The 19,088-nt window shown below is 38.8% G+C and overlaps 1 protein-coding gene across 6 annotated transcripts in view; it reads left to right on the forward strand.

Moving 5' to 3' along the window:
* Positions 1-2,691: 2,691 nt before the first annotated feature.
* SCML2 (sex comb on midleg-like 2 (Drosophila)) overlaps positions 2,692-19,088 on the forward strand; it is a 92,774-nt gene continuing 76,377 nt past the window's right edge. For 4 of the 6 annotated variants that reach the window (XM_019529242.1, XM_019529243.1, XM_019529244.1 and 1 more), the window contains exon 1: positions 17,657-18,485. In XM_019529242.1, the coding sequence (XP_019384787.1) occupies positions 18,377-18,485 (109 nt within the window). In that variant the 5' untranslated portion in view covers positions 17,657-18,376. Of the gene's footprint in view, positions 2,761-8,611; positions 8,717-13,808; positions 13,930-17,656; positions 18,486-19,088 lie in introns of those variants that run through there. The other 2 variants (XM_019529246.1, XM_019529245.1) reach the window with 2 other exon arrangements.

Below are 19,088 nucleotides of genomic sequence, written 5' to 3' on the forward strand. Positions count from 1 at the left end.
GAGAGCAGAGGGGCAGGGCCAGCCCTGCTCTCTGGAGCAGACAGCCCAGCCCAGGGCTGCAAAGCATGCTGGGGGACTCTGATTAAACTTGAATGAGGAAGGGGTCTGGAACAGAAGTTCCCAGTTTGACCTCAATCAGTTAAGTCTGAAACTACATTCAACCAGGTTTATCTTAAACCAGTTTCAGCCATTTTGAAACTTGTTTATGTGCACTGAACTTTTGTTGTTACAGGTGTAAACCAGTTTCTGATCATTTACATTGGTTTATATGTAACTTCTGTCCCTAGCCAGGTTGTCAGGAAAGGGAGGGTGGGATGCAGTTGCTTCAGCCTTAATACACTGGCATGAGAGCACATGGAGATAAAGGACCTGATGGATGCTGTTGTTCAAAAATTCCAGTCTCGGATGCACAGTTCAGTGGTACACCTATACTACATCATCTTGGGGTACTTCAGTTACTATAGAATAGGTAACCCTGCTTTCCTAGCAAGTATAGATGAGATGAGCAGTGCTTAATGTTACTCATCTGATTCTGTCCATATTTGTTTACTCCCTCTATGTACACACAGTATCATCTTTATCACATCACAGCTCTTTGGGGCTGTGATCTTGTGTATCTGTTCTGTGAGGTTTTGAGGTGGGATAAAAGATCTCTGTTCTTACCGAACTTGCTGTTGCTAAAAAAAGAAAAAAGAAAAACATACTCTGGGATACGCAGCCCACGATTAATTAATTACCTGAGGCTCCTTAATTTTGATGTTCCATGAACAGCAGATGCTGGCACTAGAATTTTAAGTGTATGTTTCAAGGGACACTGTATTTTTTTTAATGGACTAAGATTTTTAAAGAGCTTGCTATAACACTTTTTAATGCCTAAAAACCCTCCCTTACAGTTGCATCTTGTTAGAAGGTATTTTTCTTCCCCCATATTGATGTGAGAGGATTACTTTTCATAAAAGAAATATCTTATGACCAAAAAGGGATAAGCTTGTTTTGACACAAGATGAGGCCAGATGCACAAAGTAAACAGCCAAAGCAATAGTTCCTTTTAAATTCCATGAAGTTAAAGTAATCTTAGGGGCCAGGTGTATCAGACACAGCCTTCTCAGACAGATTTTTCAAGTTGATGGTGTCACCATAACATACAGGCAACACTAAACCAGTTTATACAGCTCTCCACTTGTCTAATAGTGTCTTAAGTAAATAAGGCAGTAGGATACAAGGCAGACTGCATAATTTTGTCCTTTCAGCTTTGAAAATTACAGTTTTAATTATATTGAATTTAATTAAAACTGTGAAATGATAGGGGAAAAGGATTTTGTGAAGAATATGAGTTATTTATTTGACTGATTTATTTAAATTGCTGTTTTCTTAAAGTAATGTGATATCCCTTTTAACTTAGGCAAAGAGTAGACTGAGGTTTTCATCATTTTTAGTGTATATTAGCTCAGGGAGCATCTGACACTTGTAAAGCTCACCTAAGAGCATCACCATGTTGGGTAGGTGAGTAGATGAATTGAAGCGTGTATTGTTGTTTAAGCACCTTGTAGAATCTATCATGGTTAGATTGAGGGAAGCTCAATGGACTCTTGTAATCCTTGAGTAATTGTTAAAATCCATTTAGAAACGTTTAATATGTAAGTGAAGCCCATGTGTTAGAGATGAGTGGACGTTTCAGTGCTGTGTAGCTGAGCCAGATTTAATAATGACAAATGTATAGATATAACTAAAAAGCAAAAACAACTATTAGCATGTGTATTAATCTTCAGTATTTATCACTTGCCTGTGTGCCTCCTATGCACTCTAGCACTCTGAGGAGCCTTTTGGGCTATGCTGGATCCTGCTGGCATTGGCAAGTTATCTCTTGTTCATGCTTTTTAGGTTGACTATGTGCTTATAGCTCTCAGGATTGTAATTTTCCCCATACTCCCTGAAAAAAGAATTAATTAATCTCGTCTTTCTAGGCTTCTGCGAAAATCTAAATTGCACCACACTGTATATTGTTCAGTAGTTACTTTGCATGTTAAATTTCCACTAAGTTGTCTGAATACAAAAAATGATTTTCAAGTGAAACAAATGTTCCATTCAGCTCTACAATGTTATTAAAAATCAACTTATGGCTGATAAATATGGAGAACGCTGCTATTTACTATGCTTGATATCGTGTTCAAAGGGTATTGGAGATAAGCACTGTGTCTGGAGTACTGTGCTAAAATGGTACACCTAAAAATGATATTGTCTTGTTCATTTCAGAGTTAACAGTGAGATAAGAGGCAGTCAGCACCTGTCAGAGCTGTCATCAGTGTTACCATGTTTATTGGAAGTCTTTCTGTATAGCCGTGAGGGTTAAGAACTTATTTTTAAATGATTGTCAATTCTGAATCTCTTTACAGTGGCAAGGGGTGGATTTCATAGCCAATTAATATACAGAGTTCAGTTGTTAAACCATCTCTGATTCTAGCTGCAGTCCTTCTAGGTTAGACTTTCTGGTAGCCCCAAATCGTCCATGCTATCATAGGATTTCACTGCACCTTCTCTAACTCCCCCTTGTATACTACTAGTTGCTTGTCTGGCCAAATGTAGACTGGTCCATGGGGATCTCTAGTGTCTGGTTCCATGCTAGCTTCTGGGCATTTCTTAATGTACTTCTAACAGCAGTTCCTTCCTCTTTCCCTTCACCTGTTTTCTTTGCAGTTTCCTCAAAGGTATGCTGTGTGCCTCTAGGAACAAATAGAGAGCTCCTTGCTGTGGCAAATAAGGGTAAGTTAAGGAAAGAAAGGTTAAGCTTGAACAGGGCACAAAAATTATGTGATGCGGAGATTCAGTATGCGTAAAAAATTAGAAAATGGAGTTATTTTTAAGATCAAGGTTTTATTTACTTCTCGGCAGAAATTGGTGATAATTATTTGAACAGGGTCAGGGTTGTGGCCTGATGAGTATAGTGGGGCTTGTTTGGGGACATGGTAAATTTATTTTTGCATATGTCTATGTCATTTTCCAAGTTCATGGTTTGCCTAACTTTTGTGTTATGTAACTAAGCTGTAGTAAAAATAAAATTTTGCCTATTTATTGTACTTCGACCTTTTTTTAAGGGTTAGAGAGAGTACCTAATTTCATTTTAAACAAACATTTACCTACAATCTTAAATGTTATAAAAATATTATTAGCTCTTCTAACAAATTACTGTTTTCTAAGAAATCTCAGCTAAGTTCATATAATTTAAAAATGGTTCAAGACATACCTTTGAGTTATTAGAATATGGAACAACTCCCCTCAAAATATCTCCTTGGGCCTCTTGTGCAGCCAGATGCTAACATTAAGATTTTGGTTTTAATTGTATTTAGAGCTCTTAATGGAGCTGGGTTCCAGCTCGCAGAGCTGCTGTCACAATACATCTCACTTCATTTTTAAGGTCTGATAATTTAGGGTTGTTAAAACCTGACAGTGGGATGGGAAAGCTTTTTTGCATCTGTAGTGCTAGGGAAGCAGTATGGCCTTCTTCCTAGCCTTAAAAGTATTGTTGAACAGCTGATTTTGAATCAAGTTTCATGCTTTTATATCAGAGTGGTATTAATATAAGGATTATGTTTATTATTTATCTACACCACTTCATGTTTCTAGAAATGAATTAATTTTGAAATCTAATTTACATAGAAATATTTATGCTTTTGGTTATTTTGAATTTTGCAGCTACATCAAAGCAAGCTTAATTTTTTGTAATAATGAAATCTTTATATAATAATATGTGGCTTGTTTTATATTCACAATAGAAAATTTGAAGAGTAGTGAAGAAAAGTTAATTCAAATTAAGTCTGTTCAGTGAAAACTGACTTTTCATTTGGTTTTGTGATATCTTCAGTCTAAATGGTGTTCAAAGTGCCTTTATAACATTCTTTTAGTTGAAAATGTATCACTATTTATGCCAATTATCTGTTGCATATTGTACAGTAAACCTTTTTATAATTTTTTTGACAATATGCAAGTACAGAAAACTACTTATTGATCTTCAAAACAACTATTAAAACAGGATATTTTGTTAAGTAATGCATATAACTAATGCTTTGAATTCGCCAATTGAAGAAATACTTTGCTGCATCTAATTTGTGTTTACTAACCAGATGATTTATTATATTTACTATTTTAATAATACAATTTTCTGAAAAAGCCAATACATGCAAGAAAAATTGGCTAAGCATTTTTATCAAATAGGAAAGAAGGCTTCTGGAGCTGTTTATCAGCCTTGTATAAACATGTGAAAACCGAATTTCTGCTTGAATCTATCCTTCTCCTTTTAAAAAAGTATGTAATAAAAGGATTTCTACTTTAGACCCAATTTTGTATAAAAAACAGAAATCAATGCTTCTACTTATGAAGGAAGGAAAAACTATTTAACTGATGTAAGTAAGATGTTTGCCATCTTTGTGCATAGTTACTTGTGTGGTAGTCTTCTTTGGAATAGTAGTAATTGGTTCTGGGACCCAGAATGTCAGATATATTGTCTCAGAGTACATAGCAAAAGTTATTAAAAAATGTTTACCTTCATATAAATTTGTAAATCGTCTGTCTTGTCTCATTCCCTTCTGGCCCCCAAGACTTATCAGCATTTTATTCAAGTTGTTTCTTCTCTTAAAAATAAGAAATAGGTATGTACTGATTAAATTAAGATGATGCTTTTTCATACATTTTGAAAATTAGCTGAAAGAGGCACCATTTACTTAAAATTGACACATTTTGGAACATTTGAACATGGGTCTGTATTGCTGTGCCTGGAATCCCGAGTCTAAATCAGTACTATTGTCGTATGCACTCAACAGTATTAAACTAAAATAGTTTCTGCCATGCCAGGCTTTAAGCCAGGATGCAGCCCTGGGTATAACAACCTGGAAAGAGAAGGCAAAGGGCAGATGAGGGAAAAGATTGAGAGTCAGTTGATATAGACTAGCTACCTGCATCACTGAATAACTGCACTTATGTTTAATGTTATAAAACTGCAGTGTAAAATGCTGTATGACAATGTTACAAGTAAAAATGAAGATAGGTATAAATGAAGGAGGTCAGAGAGAGAAATATTTAGGTTCTTGTCAGCTTGCCTGCGTATAGGCAAGTTTCAATGTTCAGCCTGCTAGCAGAGGTCCTATGCTGTTTGTATAGTGTTCACAGAGAAGCCAAGGTAAGAGTAAACATTAAGAAAATGTAAAGAACAGTTTTGGGGGGCAGGGAAGGGAGTAGAATTTTAGGGGAGGTATTGTACTTGAAACTACTTTTAATTAGATTTCAAGTTGACTGTCACTTTAAACTCTTAAATTTAAAATGTGAGCTTGATTGAATATTCTTACACATCTGACTTGGTCTTTTGTAGCTGTGTGTTTATCTGTTTTATGAAAAAATGAAGTGGACTGACCTGGCTGTGTGTCCCACCCAGCCAAAATTCCCCATTGACTGTCTTATCTGTGATTGAGAACTAGAAAATTGGGTCTTTAAATTACACCATCAGCATTGATAGGACTAACACTTAACTGATATTAGGAAAGTCTCCTCTCCTTCCTAACAGTTTACCTGAGCTGAGAACAGCTGACTCTGTCTGGCATGAAAGGCTGCAATAAAAACAAAACAAAACAAAACAAAAAACCCTCTTACCTTCTCTGCTGGTTGTCAAACCAAGAACCAGTAGGAGCTTACTTTTCATTTAACCTCATTGTGTTTCTCTCTGTGACATGTATTTTGCTGTATTCCTGTGAGCAAGCAGAATGTTGAAATAAATAATTTGTTCCTGGTGGCACAAGATTTGGTTTGGAATATTTACCTGGTGTGCTTGTTTGTGTGAGTGGCATAGATAAAGTAGAAAAGACAGTTGTGATCACTTTAAAAAATACCAGTGCTTGCCTTTCAAGTATTTTTTAGAACTGAAAGAGCAGTATTAAAGTAGATGGAAAATAGTTTCCAGGTTGTGACATTTCAGTGTTGTATTATAATAATGTTGGATGTTATGAAGCTTTAGGCTTGTCCATAGATGCATTGTTAACCAAGCGTTCTCACAGTGGGAGGTGACTAGTAAGGGTGAATGAGGCCTGACAACAAAAGCCTTATCAGGAAGTTAAAGGCAGACCCAGGCTCTTCATCTGATTTAAAATTAACTGCAGTTGGGGAAGCTAAAGAGGCAAGGGACAACGCTGAATTTAGTGGAGTTTGAAATCCAAGATGTAAGTAGTGTTGGTAGAGAGGATGTGGACTCCTCCATGGTTTTATTTTATTGGGTTCCATTTGTGAATATTTAACATTGAAGTTAATGTTGCACTTTCTGTGTCTAGTCTTTTTGCCTTTTAATTTCTAGTTTGCCTAGCTTACTTAGCTCTAATGATTTATTGTTGAATTGCCTTATTGATGGTAAATTTTCAAAGCCTGACTTGAGTCATCTTGAGACATTTCTTGTCTGTGGCTGATGTGCACTGATCCTAGTTTTTATTTATTTCTTTTTCTTTGCTTTTAGCTTTTATTCCATTCCCCTTCGTTCACTTTTTCTGTTGATGTCTTATCTCTGTTTATTCCTATACTTCTATTGTTGCATCTGTATTTCCTTCTCTGTATCATAATCCCACTCTGCTCACTTCCTCCTTTATTTCTGTCTCTCAGCTCCTAAATTTATATTAGTCTTCTCTGTTACTTCAACATGTATTTCTTTTTATCATCTGCTCTGCTTGCTTTCTAAACTCACCCATTCAGAGATGTTGTAAACTTCTCCACAGTCTTGCCCAAGGAACTGTGCAGGCTTTACTTTCCATATTTGTCCTCTTTTTATTTCTTAATTTTATGTGTGTGTGGCGGGGGGGAAGCGCGCTACATTTTGTTCATCAGAAAGCCAGACGTATAAATTGCATGAGAAAAGTTTGTCTGCGCTAGGGAGTTTGCAGTGGATGATGCAGATGACAAACCATCAGGAAGGCAGGTAATTAAGTGGGGCAAACTTAAAGTAAGACCTACCTCTACCCAGAAAGTGTTTATACCCCAGCTTTGACTAACTCAGCTCTCCTGGGTGAAACTTAGTTTCCATAATGCTGTTTTGAAGCAGCCTGATAGTTTCTAGCTGGAGGCATAGAAGTGTAGTTTTCAAGTACAGCTTCATATATGGCTAAAAAAAGCTCACCTAATAAGAACACTGAATAGAATAAATTAGACTTTTAAGTAACACGTTTTCTAAATAGCAGCGTACTTTATGCCTGCTTGTTGGGTTTGCTGTTTAGAACTTCCAATTGTCTTACATTTTTAACAGGCTGGTAGGCATGCTGTAAAATAGTCTATCTGGTGCTACATGAGCTAATGAAATGCTGGAATCCTTTTTATGTTTCTGACAGACACTCCAGTTGTGTTAAACTTGATGACTATCACTGCAGGGTTGGAATCTTTATTACTGCACCAAGTGCAATCTGGTGCTTGGAACAAAAAAGATAAAAACCATGCACTGTTTTAAAGTAATCCACCCATAAAAGGAGTTACTTTGACTCTGCACCACCTTCCATACTTTATTACTGAAGAGGACAAGTTTTGGATTATGTTTTGTGGAATTCTGCAATAGTTTCAAACTTAATTGGATGTTTAAATGGATTGCCATCCCTAATAGTGATGGTTATTTATGCGTATTAGTATGGAGCAAAAATTGTTTTACTTTTCTGTTAATATTTAATTTTAGTTCATGTAATAATTATATTTAAATGTTTTGGTGTATTGGTAGTGTTTCTATAGCATGCCTAGCTTTGAAAATATATCTAACGTAGAAATGTGCTGCTTGAGTCAAATTTTATTTTGGGAACCATGTGTAAATTGCAAACATCTTAAAACATGGTTTTATTAACCGTAACATAATTGGAACTGACATAGTCTTGAAGGTAAATTGTTAAACTTGAATCCATAATCAAAATGTGTTTAATATTTTTATCCTGAATAAATTTGCACAGAGAACAGAACAACAGAATGATTTGCTAGCATTGTTGCTGCCAGACTCGCACATATGTTACTTTCTATTTCAGTGGAAAGCAGGTGAAATTCAGCAGCAAAGGTACAGCTAGCAGCAAAAATATATACTGTTTTTGATAGTGGTGTAGTGGCTCAACTCTTTTTTTTTAAAATTCACAACAATACAGACCTGAGCTGTATTTAAGACTAGTGTTGTTCTAATGGGTATCTATATTCTGATATCACTTACCACATAACATTACTAGGCAGTTGTATCACACTTTATTGTGATGTGGTCCCCAACTTCAGATTATTCCTCCCTACCTTTTAAAGTGTACATTTAAAGTGATCTATTTGAAACCTGATTTCAAATAGATCATTGTTAGAGAGAGAGAGAAACTTAAAACCTATTTTTTCATACTGAATCCATTGATTTAGGCAACTCACTACCTGATCTTTTTCTTCCAATTTTTATGATTTATTTTAATAAAAGAAATTGAAGTGTCTCATTTCCCTCTTCTTTTTCTAATATTGCTTTGATCTGGCTCTTGTTTACACAGAGTTTCTCAACCAATAACTTGTTAAACTTTTGCTCGTTTAAAATTGAGGCAAAGTAGTTTTTGTATTGGGCCTATAACTAACTTGCTGTATTACTGCTCTGCAGGAACCTGTTGTGTTGAAAGGAAGAATTAACTGGTCTTTCAACTTCAGCCTTTTTATTGTGAAAGGGAAGATCACAGAATTACCATGGGGAGAACAGCAGCTAAAGGTAAGGTTGGTGGCTTTCATCTAAAAGGAAAGAATATAGGGGAGGGAAATAAAAACTGTTCTGGAATATTTGAGGTATGGCTTTAGCTATAAGACAGAATTGTTGTATATTCTTAGACTGAAGAAGTAGGATACCAGTACGAATAGAACTTGGAATTAAAGCAAGAAAGAAAGACATGCTAAATTCACTCTTTAGTAATTCTAAAATTAACTTGAAATTTCATGTAAACTAATTGCTGTTCTCTGATAGTCTTGAAAAACAGTGTCCATTAGAAAACTTAAGTACTTGTCTACATATGCTGTTAAGTAAAATATCTTTTGCTGGCTTCTATAACTACTGTATGGTTTAGAAGAAGGATACTGTATAATATCAAGAATTTGAATTTTATGGCAGTAACCTGCATCAGCAGCTATCTTTCCAAGCCTTTGTAGATAAAATAAATTATTTGTTTGAAGCAGTTCAGTTATCTGCAAATTGTGGCATTCCCCTAAGGCATATCTTTTCATGTTCTATAGCTGCAAAAGTTAATCATGAATTAAATAATGGACCAATTTCAGGGGCAAGTCTTCAGCAGAAGAAAATACATTGGTGAACTAAAATGTGAATGAAATGAAAATACTGCTTCTTGAGGGCACCCTGGTTGTCTGGAATTGAATTGCTCCTGCTTTTCAGCTTTAAAGCAAGCAAATCTAATCTTATAGAAGATTGCTAAGGTTTTTTTTTCACTTAGTTTAAGCTCTTCATCTCTCCAGAGCAATTTTTTTCTCTGCATCTATTACCTTGAAAATGATTGCTGGCTTTGCTGCGTTAGATCTTCTGTGATGAAACAATGATGCATGCAGTAGTTGCGCTAGCTGATGTAGAGCCGGTTGAGGAAATCTATAACTTCCCTGGGTCACTTTTTTCATGTCTGTTACCTGATACCATACAAGACTGACTGACTCCTTCCAGACAGGCATGAGCTCCTTCTGGTAGCATAAACCTAAAGAACAGGAAACACAGATAGAATATGATGTTCCAGATTCTCTATGCTTTAGCTTCTTGAAACTGAGTTTTTATTCTGGGGTGGCTAGAAGGGCATATACAGAGTATCTGCTATGTTAGTTAGCAAACCATTGCTCCTTCATACCAACTGTCATCACATGTCTTCAGAGAGACTGAATCATCTGTGTAAGGAAATGTTGACATGTCTCAATCCTCTATTTGTTCAGATGAAATCTTGTGTGATTGAAAGAGTAATTTCTCCCCATCTGGTACCCCAGGAGTCTTCAGGGGTAGTGAGGATGAGAACAAAGACTTCTTAGAGGGGGGAACTTCCTCCTATACTGTAAGACTTAGCTTGGGTTGAGGATTCCAGGTGATATCTTGGATCTTCAGAATAAGTCCCTAACAAGTAGGTATGCAAATCCTGAGAGCGACCTTTTGTCAGCTTTCTGTCCCACAAGGACATTAAGTAAATAGTCTGAGTCTTTAGAGAAGACAGGTGCATACTTTTCAAGTTACTATACCACATTTATTGTCTCTCCCCAAATGCTAACCCTACCCTGGGGTACATGGTCACAGTAATTGTCTCATTGTTTTAAAGACCAGCTGTGCCAAAAATGGAGTGGTCTTTCTGAAGCCAGGAAACTGGAGTTCTCTATTAGTAGGAACCATAAAATAGTCAACTAAATCATTTTATTGCTTCCACAAATCTGAGCCAGTTCTCAATAGGGCTGTCCAAAGCTTTGGTAGCTGATTGGATTTGGAGGAGAGTTTGGCTCGATTTGGGGACCGAATCTCTGAATCTGAATTGAATTGATTTGAAGCATCCAAATAGATTTGGAAAAGCTTTGGGAAAAGTATTCGGCCATAGACTAAACAGGCAGCTGACACCTGCCTCCAGCTGGTAAATCTGTTGGCGGGTGGGGGCTGGGACAAGCTGCCCAGCCAGGGCAGTGGGGTGTGTTATTTGGGGAGGGGGACAGTGGGGCACGGGATGCGGGCATGGTAGTGCTGGGAGCAAGGGCTCTGCCCTCCTGCCGCTTGCCCAGTCGGGGTGGGGGTGGGTGTGGCTTGCTCTAGGCGGAAGCAGAAGTGGGCAGGTGGCAGCAGGGCATAGTCCCCACTCCAAGCACTGTTGTGCCTACATCCATGCCTGCTACACAAGCTGGCAAGCAGCAGTGGGGCAGAGCCCCTGCTCTCAGTGCTGATGCAGGCGTGGCAGCGCTGGGAGTGGGGGCTATACCATGTTGCCACCCGGAGCAAGCTGCACCTGCATCGTGCCTCCCATATGCTGGCTGGGTAAGTGGCAGCAAGGCAGAGCACGTGTAGCTCTCCTTGCCGGGTCAGAGGTAGGTGCAGCTGGAGCAGCTGCAGGAACAACCCCTATGGCTGCTCTGCCTGGCGCCATCCTCCAGCTGGTCCCAGCCTCCTGGGGGGGAAAAAAAAATGCCCCAAACTCACCAGCTGCAGGAGCAGCACTTGAGGCCTCTGGGCGCTCATGGCATAGCCCCCCCACACAGTGGGGGGCAGTGGGATTCGCCCCCTACCCCATGATGCAGGTGCAGGGCAGCTCGGTAGGGCACCGCACACTGTCTGGGACACCTGTCAGCCGGAGCTTCTGGGTCCGTTCCCCAGCTCTCTGATCATTCCCTCAGCTCTCCCTGGAGTGGCACGGCCCCCAGATCTGCATACAGGGTTTCAGCAGGCTGCTGCTGCCATTTGGGGAAATAGCTCAGAGCCACTGCCATCCTGCGTCATCTGGGGGCCCATTCCCCCTGGGAAGAGCTGGGGAAAAAATCAAGGAACTGGAGGAATGTTCAGGGATCTGAACATTCCCATAGCCCCCAGTTCGATTTCCCAGCTCCTGGTTTGATTCACCTGGGAGGTGGGGCAGCTCCACACGTCAGCCAGAGCCCGGCAGCACCCAGCCCTCGCTTGCAGACAGCGCGTGGTGCCCTGCTGCACCCATGCCATAGGGCAGCTGCTGAGTAGGTGGTGGTCCCCGCTGCCCTCCACTGCCCTGCGCTGTGCAGGGAGGCTCTGCCATGAGTGCCCAGAGGCCCCAATCACTGCTCCTGCAGCTGGTGTGTGTGGAGCTTTTTTTTAAATTTATTTATTTATTTATTTTTAAGTGCTGGGACTAGGCTGGTACTGGGTGGGGGATGGGGCCAGGTAGGGCAGCCATGGGGGCTTCTCCTGCGGCTCTTCCTGCTGTGCCTGCCTCTCCCTGGACAGGGGGAGCTGCGGGAGAACCTGCAGCTACCCGCCTGTGCCTGCCTTTCCCCAGCCTGTCTGAATCTTCCAAAGCTGATTTGGCCAAATTGATTCAGGGCAGTGATCTCAATCTCTGAATAGAATCTCTGTCCTCTGAATTGGCTGAATTTGAATCTGAATCAAATACTTCCCGATTTTTGTACAGGCCTTGTTCTCCACCGTTTTAGGCTCAAGGTACCCATGGATAGGGTCAAGGCACCCTTCCCAGGTCTTAGTTTTCACTCATTTTTTGACTATAGAGAAACAATAGAGAGACTCTTCTGTTGCAGAGAACTCAGAAAGACCACAACAGGTCAGAAAGTTTTTGATCCATGAATTCCTACTTGAAATCTCTGGGTTTGTATTGTGAATCATGTTTACACACCTAACAATGTGTGGCACCTCATGGCACCTTTGAAAGGATCTCAAGGCATCCCAGGATGCCATGGAACCCTGGCTGAGGATCATTGCTCTAAGCTCTCAATTCTGAGTCCTTGGTGGATCACAAGGCAATAAAAATGCTTAGGTTGGTCTCTATTTAGTCTTTGATTTCTTGCATGATGGATGTGGTTGCTCTAGCCTCTTTTTAACTAGTAATCTTGTCAGCAGAAGCTTGTGACTAGATGTAGGACAGATCAAATTAAAGCAGCAAACAAAAAATCTTGTTTAAAAGATTTTCCATTTTAATCTTGTATTGCATTTGTAGTATTTATTTTTCTGTAAAAAAGTTTAGTTGGCAATGGTTAAAACATTGATTTATATTTAAATATAGCATTTACTGTATATGTGACACTACTTTTTTGCTAATTAGAAGGAAACTATATCTTTGAACATTTATTAAGTAATTCATATCGTTTAACATATATCTGTTCAGATTCTTAATTTCCTTTTATAACAGTGAATGAAACATTCTTTTGCTCAGGTGATTATTACTTTTTAAAATTGTGGTTGTACCAATTTCTGCTTGGAGAACTGAAGTATAAAAATGCACCAAAATATCGTTTTAATTTAAAAAAAAAATTTAAACGGAGTTATTTTAAATTTAGTGGATACATAGGAAAAAGAAGTTCAGCAAAACATTTTTGCATGATATTGTTAGACAAAAGTATGTTCTGTGGTTAATACATGTAAATGATTTATTTTGGGTCACTCACTTCAGAGTTTTAAAATCAATAGGACTTCTCTGAGTGTGCCTAGCTTTCATTCATAAATTGGAAGTGGGAGCCAAGCTCTTCTGGTTGGTTTTTTTCCAACTTCTAGTTAGCTTCTCAACTTTGAAGATATAAGTAATTGATTGAATTGAATTCACTGAAATGAAAAAAACCTTTTTTTTTCATGTGTGCAGAAGAAACTATTGTTATGAAAAGCTGATTTAAAATGTCAGCAAAGTATGGGCACCTATACATGTACCAGATATCTGCTCCAATGTGTGGTCATTAGGATTGTTAGTTAACATGCTCCAGCAGCTTCCGTGTCATGTGTATTCAGTGTTCCCAAGGCATTTTGAAGCACAGGAGGCTGAATACAGGCAAAGTTCTCAGAGCTGCTGTAATTAAAGTGCCACCCCCCTAACCCAACACATACACACAAACACATGTATAGATGAACTGGTTTATCTTTCTGAAAACTTTGGCAACTACCATATATTGATTAACATTTTTATTGAAATAATTTCAAGTTATAGTGAGTTTACAGTTGCATAGGCTGTTATAATTTTAAACTTAATTTTAAGTAGGCTTATTTTTAAAACAGAAAAAGTGTGGTTGATACAAATCAAAACAATCTGATTTCAATTTAAAATCAGATTTTTAAAATATTTTTTTAAATCATCAATTTTTATGTACCCTGGCTGCAGACATGGGGAGAGGCACTCCAGACCAAGACACCATAGCATCTGTAAAGTGTAGACAGGGGGAAACTTTTCTGAGTGGTGGGAAGTATGGTGGATGCAGACTGTCTCACTTGAAGACAGTCAGGTAAGTAATTCTTCATGTTAATGGTTTGCATCTACTTAACTAAAATAGTTCAATTCTATAGCAGCTTCCCTGACACCGATGGTTGGAGTGAGAAGAGTAAAAGGGCCCTCTTTTTCCTGAGTTCAGTCATACATAGTGATAGATATTCTGAATGTTTTGGGTAATGTGCAAGAGTAACTGGTCAATCAAAAGTAAGTAAAGATGCTTTGAGTATATTGTTGCTGGGGAAGCTGTTTAACCTTCTGAAACAAGTGATGTCCTTAGCAATGTTCAGGAAGCAATCTCTCTTTATGACCATTCTTACCTGTTCTTGCTTCCTTATGCTGAGAGTGTTGAATTGAACCAACCTCAGTGATGCCTACATTTTTCTCATTTCTGGGATTATTGTTCATTTTGGCTTTAGACATAACAACTAAATGGATTTTCCTCTTCCTCTTCTGAAATGGAGACAGGTCTTGTGTTCAGGCTGATTTTTGTCATTTGTCCTTGATCTGGTCAACAAAGAAGAGCTGGCTTGACTTGGTGACCAGCAAATGATAGGTGGAGTTGTTCACCATAAGTTCATTTTTTTTCCAAACATTGTTTCCTCTTAGGAAGCAGTGGTCAAATTTTAAGAAGTAGGTAAGCTCAGTATTGTAAGTGGGATTGGGTGACTGGGGCAGCAGTGCTGAATATTGTCTTTGTGGGGTTGCACAAAAGCAGCTGCCATGGGAGTGGCAGCTTACTGCACTGCATCAGTCTGCACAGTAAATGCTATGTGTTGGCAACTGTCCCGGGCCTGTACCTGCCCTGGTATGCCTCTGGTTAAGCTGCTTGGGAAGTTTTATTTATTTCAAAATTTCACAAATGGGTCCAGCACTTAAAGAACTGGATTAAAAAAAAGAACCCAAAGAAACCTGCATACATCTTCCTGTACTTAAGCTCACCTGCTCTGTCTGTAGTTTAGGAGGGTCCACGTTACTCCTCATTTCTGATTTGAGAGGGATGGGATGTGCTATCACAGCCTGTCATTTTCTATACAAGAGTATCCTTTTCTAACTTGTCCAAAGTCTGTCTCCTTTTGCTAGGTCTGTGAATTCCTATGCCTCCTTTATTTCAAGGTTAATCTAAGGAAAAATGAAATACCCTAGCCTAGATGGAACCAGCTATATAGATTCTTTAAATTGGAGCTGTCCAATTCCAGAGTAGTTGGTGGCCATGCGCCCTCTGGGGTCCACCACACCGTTTTACCATGTTTACATATGGGCAGACACTCCTTGGCATGTTGTGGTACCATGCCTTACCTTCAACTTCCTGTGGGCTCCCCCATGGCATTGTACTGCATGAGTGCTTCGGGCTGCTCCACGCCCCCAGAGTGGGAGCATGCAGCACAAGCCAGAGGAAAGAGAGGGAGTCCCGAGACCAACTGCTGCTGCAGCTGGTTAGGGGCAAGTGATTGCCAGGTGGTAGCTTGGGGACTGAAAGTTAACCCTTCATGGGCCACCAGTTAAACAGCTATTCTATAAACCAATGGCTTAGCTTTGAAGCTGAACACTTGCTGTCTTATCTGTTCCTGTGTTACCTTTGCCAGCTGGTTTTGTAACCATCTCTTCTAGAGCTGCCTTTAACTTATTAGGGCTTTTGGGCAGAATGACGCTGTTAAATGAGAAAGCAGAACTAGCAAATGTACAGCATTTGTAGAAGTTAATTCAGGTCACAGAATTTAGTCACAGATGCATCACTTCAGGTTTGCCATGTTGAGATCTTAGTGAAATCTACAGTGGTCATCTTCCTTGGAGTTGGTATTGTATGCATATGCCTTGCCATTCTTGTTTAGACATCAGTTACTTATCATTGGTAAGACAATAGAAAACTGACTGAAAAGGGGGAGGGAAAATTCTCCTGAAGCCAGTACAACAGAAACCCACAATGCTAAAACATTTGCCATGGCTGTAATACTTGGTTCTCTGTCGTGAATTGAGGCCAGTAGACCATTAGTTTGTCATAGCTCTAAACATCCATTCTAATATTATAAAAGACTAAGTCTGTGTCTGTCTGTCCATAACGCTTTATTCGTGTTCTGATTTGGCTGACAGACAGCCAATCAGAGTGTGAACAAGTGTTCCAACAGGCGCTGGTGGAGCATCGCCATGATGGTGTGGACACAGGGGAGGGAGTGGGGTCAAGGCCAACCCAGCTGGCCTCGCCCCTCCCAGCCCTGCTCCCTGGAGGCAGGGGCAACTGAGCAGGTGGAGGGGGGAGCGAGCCTAGCAGTGCTTTTTATAATGTAGTTATTATATGCTTGAAAACTTTAATTACAGTGGTTATTTGCTGTTCTAACTATGTGAAATATCAAGACTGTCATTGATGTGAATGAACTAATGCTGAGTTTACATATGCATTATTACTAACAAAATACAGGGACTAAGGTTTGAAATTCATTAGATTTAGTCCTAAGTAATTAATATGTCAATTTCATTACTTGAAAAACTAAACAAGAATTCTGCTGTACAAGATGAAGAGTAACCAGTGCTGCTGCCCTTTGCCCTGGAACAACAGTGCACTTGCTCATGTTTTTGTCTCCATTCTCAATTACTCAATTTCACCCACATCTAAGAGTATCAATCTGTCAAATTCTCTGCCATCTTAGAATTCTGTACATTGGTGATAATAGTCTCAGTTCTACTACTTGCTTCTCTGACACAAAGTGTATCACATGAATTTTAGTTTCCAGATGAGGTATCAGTCTGTCAAAAATAGCCACATTTGGTACTGAACTGACAACTGAAACTTAAATACAGTCTTAACTTGAAAGAGAGAGTTCAGTGCTCAGCAGCCCAAAGATTGCTTAAACTTTGCTAACGTGTCAAAGATATGAATGAGATCAGTTATGGGGAGGTCATCTTTCTTGTGAGTATGTCTTCACAGCAGGATTCAGTCCTTAGGCTTGCCAAACTTAAATGAAAACGGTAACCCTGAAATAATACCTCACTGTAGAGAATGGTTGTATTGGCAGTTGATGAATTCTGCTTACTTGACATCTAACTTACACCCCTTGACTGGCCAACTAATTTGAGTTAAGGGTTTTCTTTGCATGTAGTTGGAACTTTAGCCAGGGAAAGCAGCGGTTGTAATTAGGATTAGCTCTGCATTGAGGTCAAGACCTAAAACCTTTTTGCTCCTTATTCATGCACGAAGATTGTTCTTGTGAGACTGATGAGGGTTGTGTGAACCATACAGCTAGGGACAGGAATTACATGTCAGCTGGTGTAAGTGATCAGAAACTAGTTCAAATCTGTAGCATAACACAAGTTCAGTGCACGTAAACTGCTTTCAGAATGGCTGAAACTGATTCAAGATGAACCTGGATGGATATAGTATCAGACTTAACTGATTTAGATTTAAATTGGTTTTACTGAACTTTTCTCCCAGATCCCCTCCATATTCAGGTTAACTCAGTCCCCTCAGGATCCCAGATAGGTGGGCTAGTTTTGGCCCAAGCTGTCTGCTTCAGCCAAGCAGGGGTGTGTGCTCTAGCACCTTCCAGCTTCTGGACTGTGCCACTGCAGGCATGTGGCTGCATTTCCAGACTCAAAAGTGAATGTCTGTGTACTCGCTTATTGGTTCAGTTTACACAGTTTAGGCTAACTTACAGAGATTGAATCAACTCAGCCTTGGGCTTTTTGACTAGCTGTACTTGGCCTATAAGTTTCACTGTGTGCTTCAATCAATGGTGATAAGAGCAAGATGCAGGAACAGCAGAGGCAGTCATGTTCTACAGTTCTTCTCCTGATTAATTTTATAATTGGAGTGGTGAGATGTTTGCATAGGCCTCCATCCAATGAATTAATGACACAGTAGGAACTTTAATTAAAAAATATATTGGTAATGTGTCCACCCCAACCCTACCAAATTTATAGGGACTGGGGCCAAGATTCTCAACTACTGTCTCAACTATCCACTCAACTAGAGATCTGGGTAGCCTTAATTTTTGTGTGGCCAATGTTAGAAACCTGAAAGGAGCTTGATTGTTAGGCAGTCAGTATACAGAAATGTGTGAGCAGAACCTTTTCAGGTGCTTCAAATTGGGCATTGTGTTTGCAAATCTTGGCTCAGAGGTCCAAGATCCTTTGACTGATAATTCTATTTATTTAGCAAAAATAAAAAGTGTTGAAAATAAAGGTAGGGCAGTTTTTGTGTATCCAAGATAAGTTATTTTTAGTGGGGTTTCGTTGCTTTATTAATAATGTAGTAACATAATGAGTATTGCATGATTTTCCATATTGTACCTTTATTTTAACACTACTCCTTTTATAAATTATAAGTCTAATAAAATTTAATCTTTGATTACAGACTGAAATATACAGTCAGATATGAATACTTAAGTCTTAAGAACATCATATTTTGCTATGTTTGAATGTGTTTCATATCAAGTCTTATTGTTACCCTGGATTTTTTTGTAATGTAAATGTTAAATTTGTTATGTGACATCTTATTTTTCTCTTTAGATTCAAAGAATTCTAAGAAGGATAAACATGGGAAAAGTCAACAGTCAAATCACCCATCTTTAAAAAATGGTATGTCTTAAAATAGTCCAGTTATTAGTCAAAGTAACTTTAAATAACATAAATATTTGAATTGAGCTCTCTCTTGTATTATATATTATCACTTCTCTAGCTGTTACTTATGAATGTCTAAAAAATAAATGAATATGATTATCTTGGTTAATTTCATTAGGCTGTATTTTGGTATAGTATGTAATGCAGTGCTTGGAAGAGTAAAAGTCGCCTTAAGTGTGGTAGCTCTGCTGGATCATCCAGGGTGAGAGGGCAATTTGTTTTGGACTATTATTTTATGTTGCATCCTTTAATCTATCCTTTTGCTCTGCCTCTTCTTAACAGTCACTGTTTTTTTTCCTTCTCTTTATTGTGATGATAATGAGGAGAGGATTTTCAGTACATTGATCTGAATCTTCACTGGTAGGTGAAACAGTTGTATCCACTTGTTCATTTGTTGTAAAAACTTAAAAAGTGGATTGTCTTTGTTTTCTGAAAATTGTTTCCCATAATTTATAATAAATAGTTTAATCTTGTTAGAAATACCAGAATTTTTTAATCGGGTTTCATAGATTTCACGGACTTTAGGGCTGGAAGGGACCTCGGAAGATCATCGAGTCCAGC

The sequence above is a fragment of the Crocodylus porosus genome, unplaced genomic scaffold, assembly GCF_001723895.1.
Source record: "Crocodylus porosus isolate Cpor-Errol unplaced genomic scaffold, CroPor_comp1, whole genome shotgun sequence".
Lineage (NCBI taxonomy): Eukaryota > Metazoa > Chordata > Crocodylia > Crocodylidae > Crocodylus > Crocodylus porosus.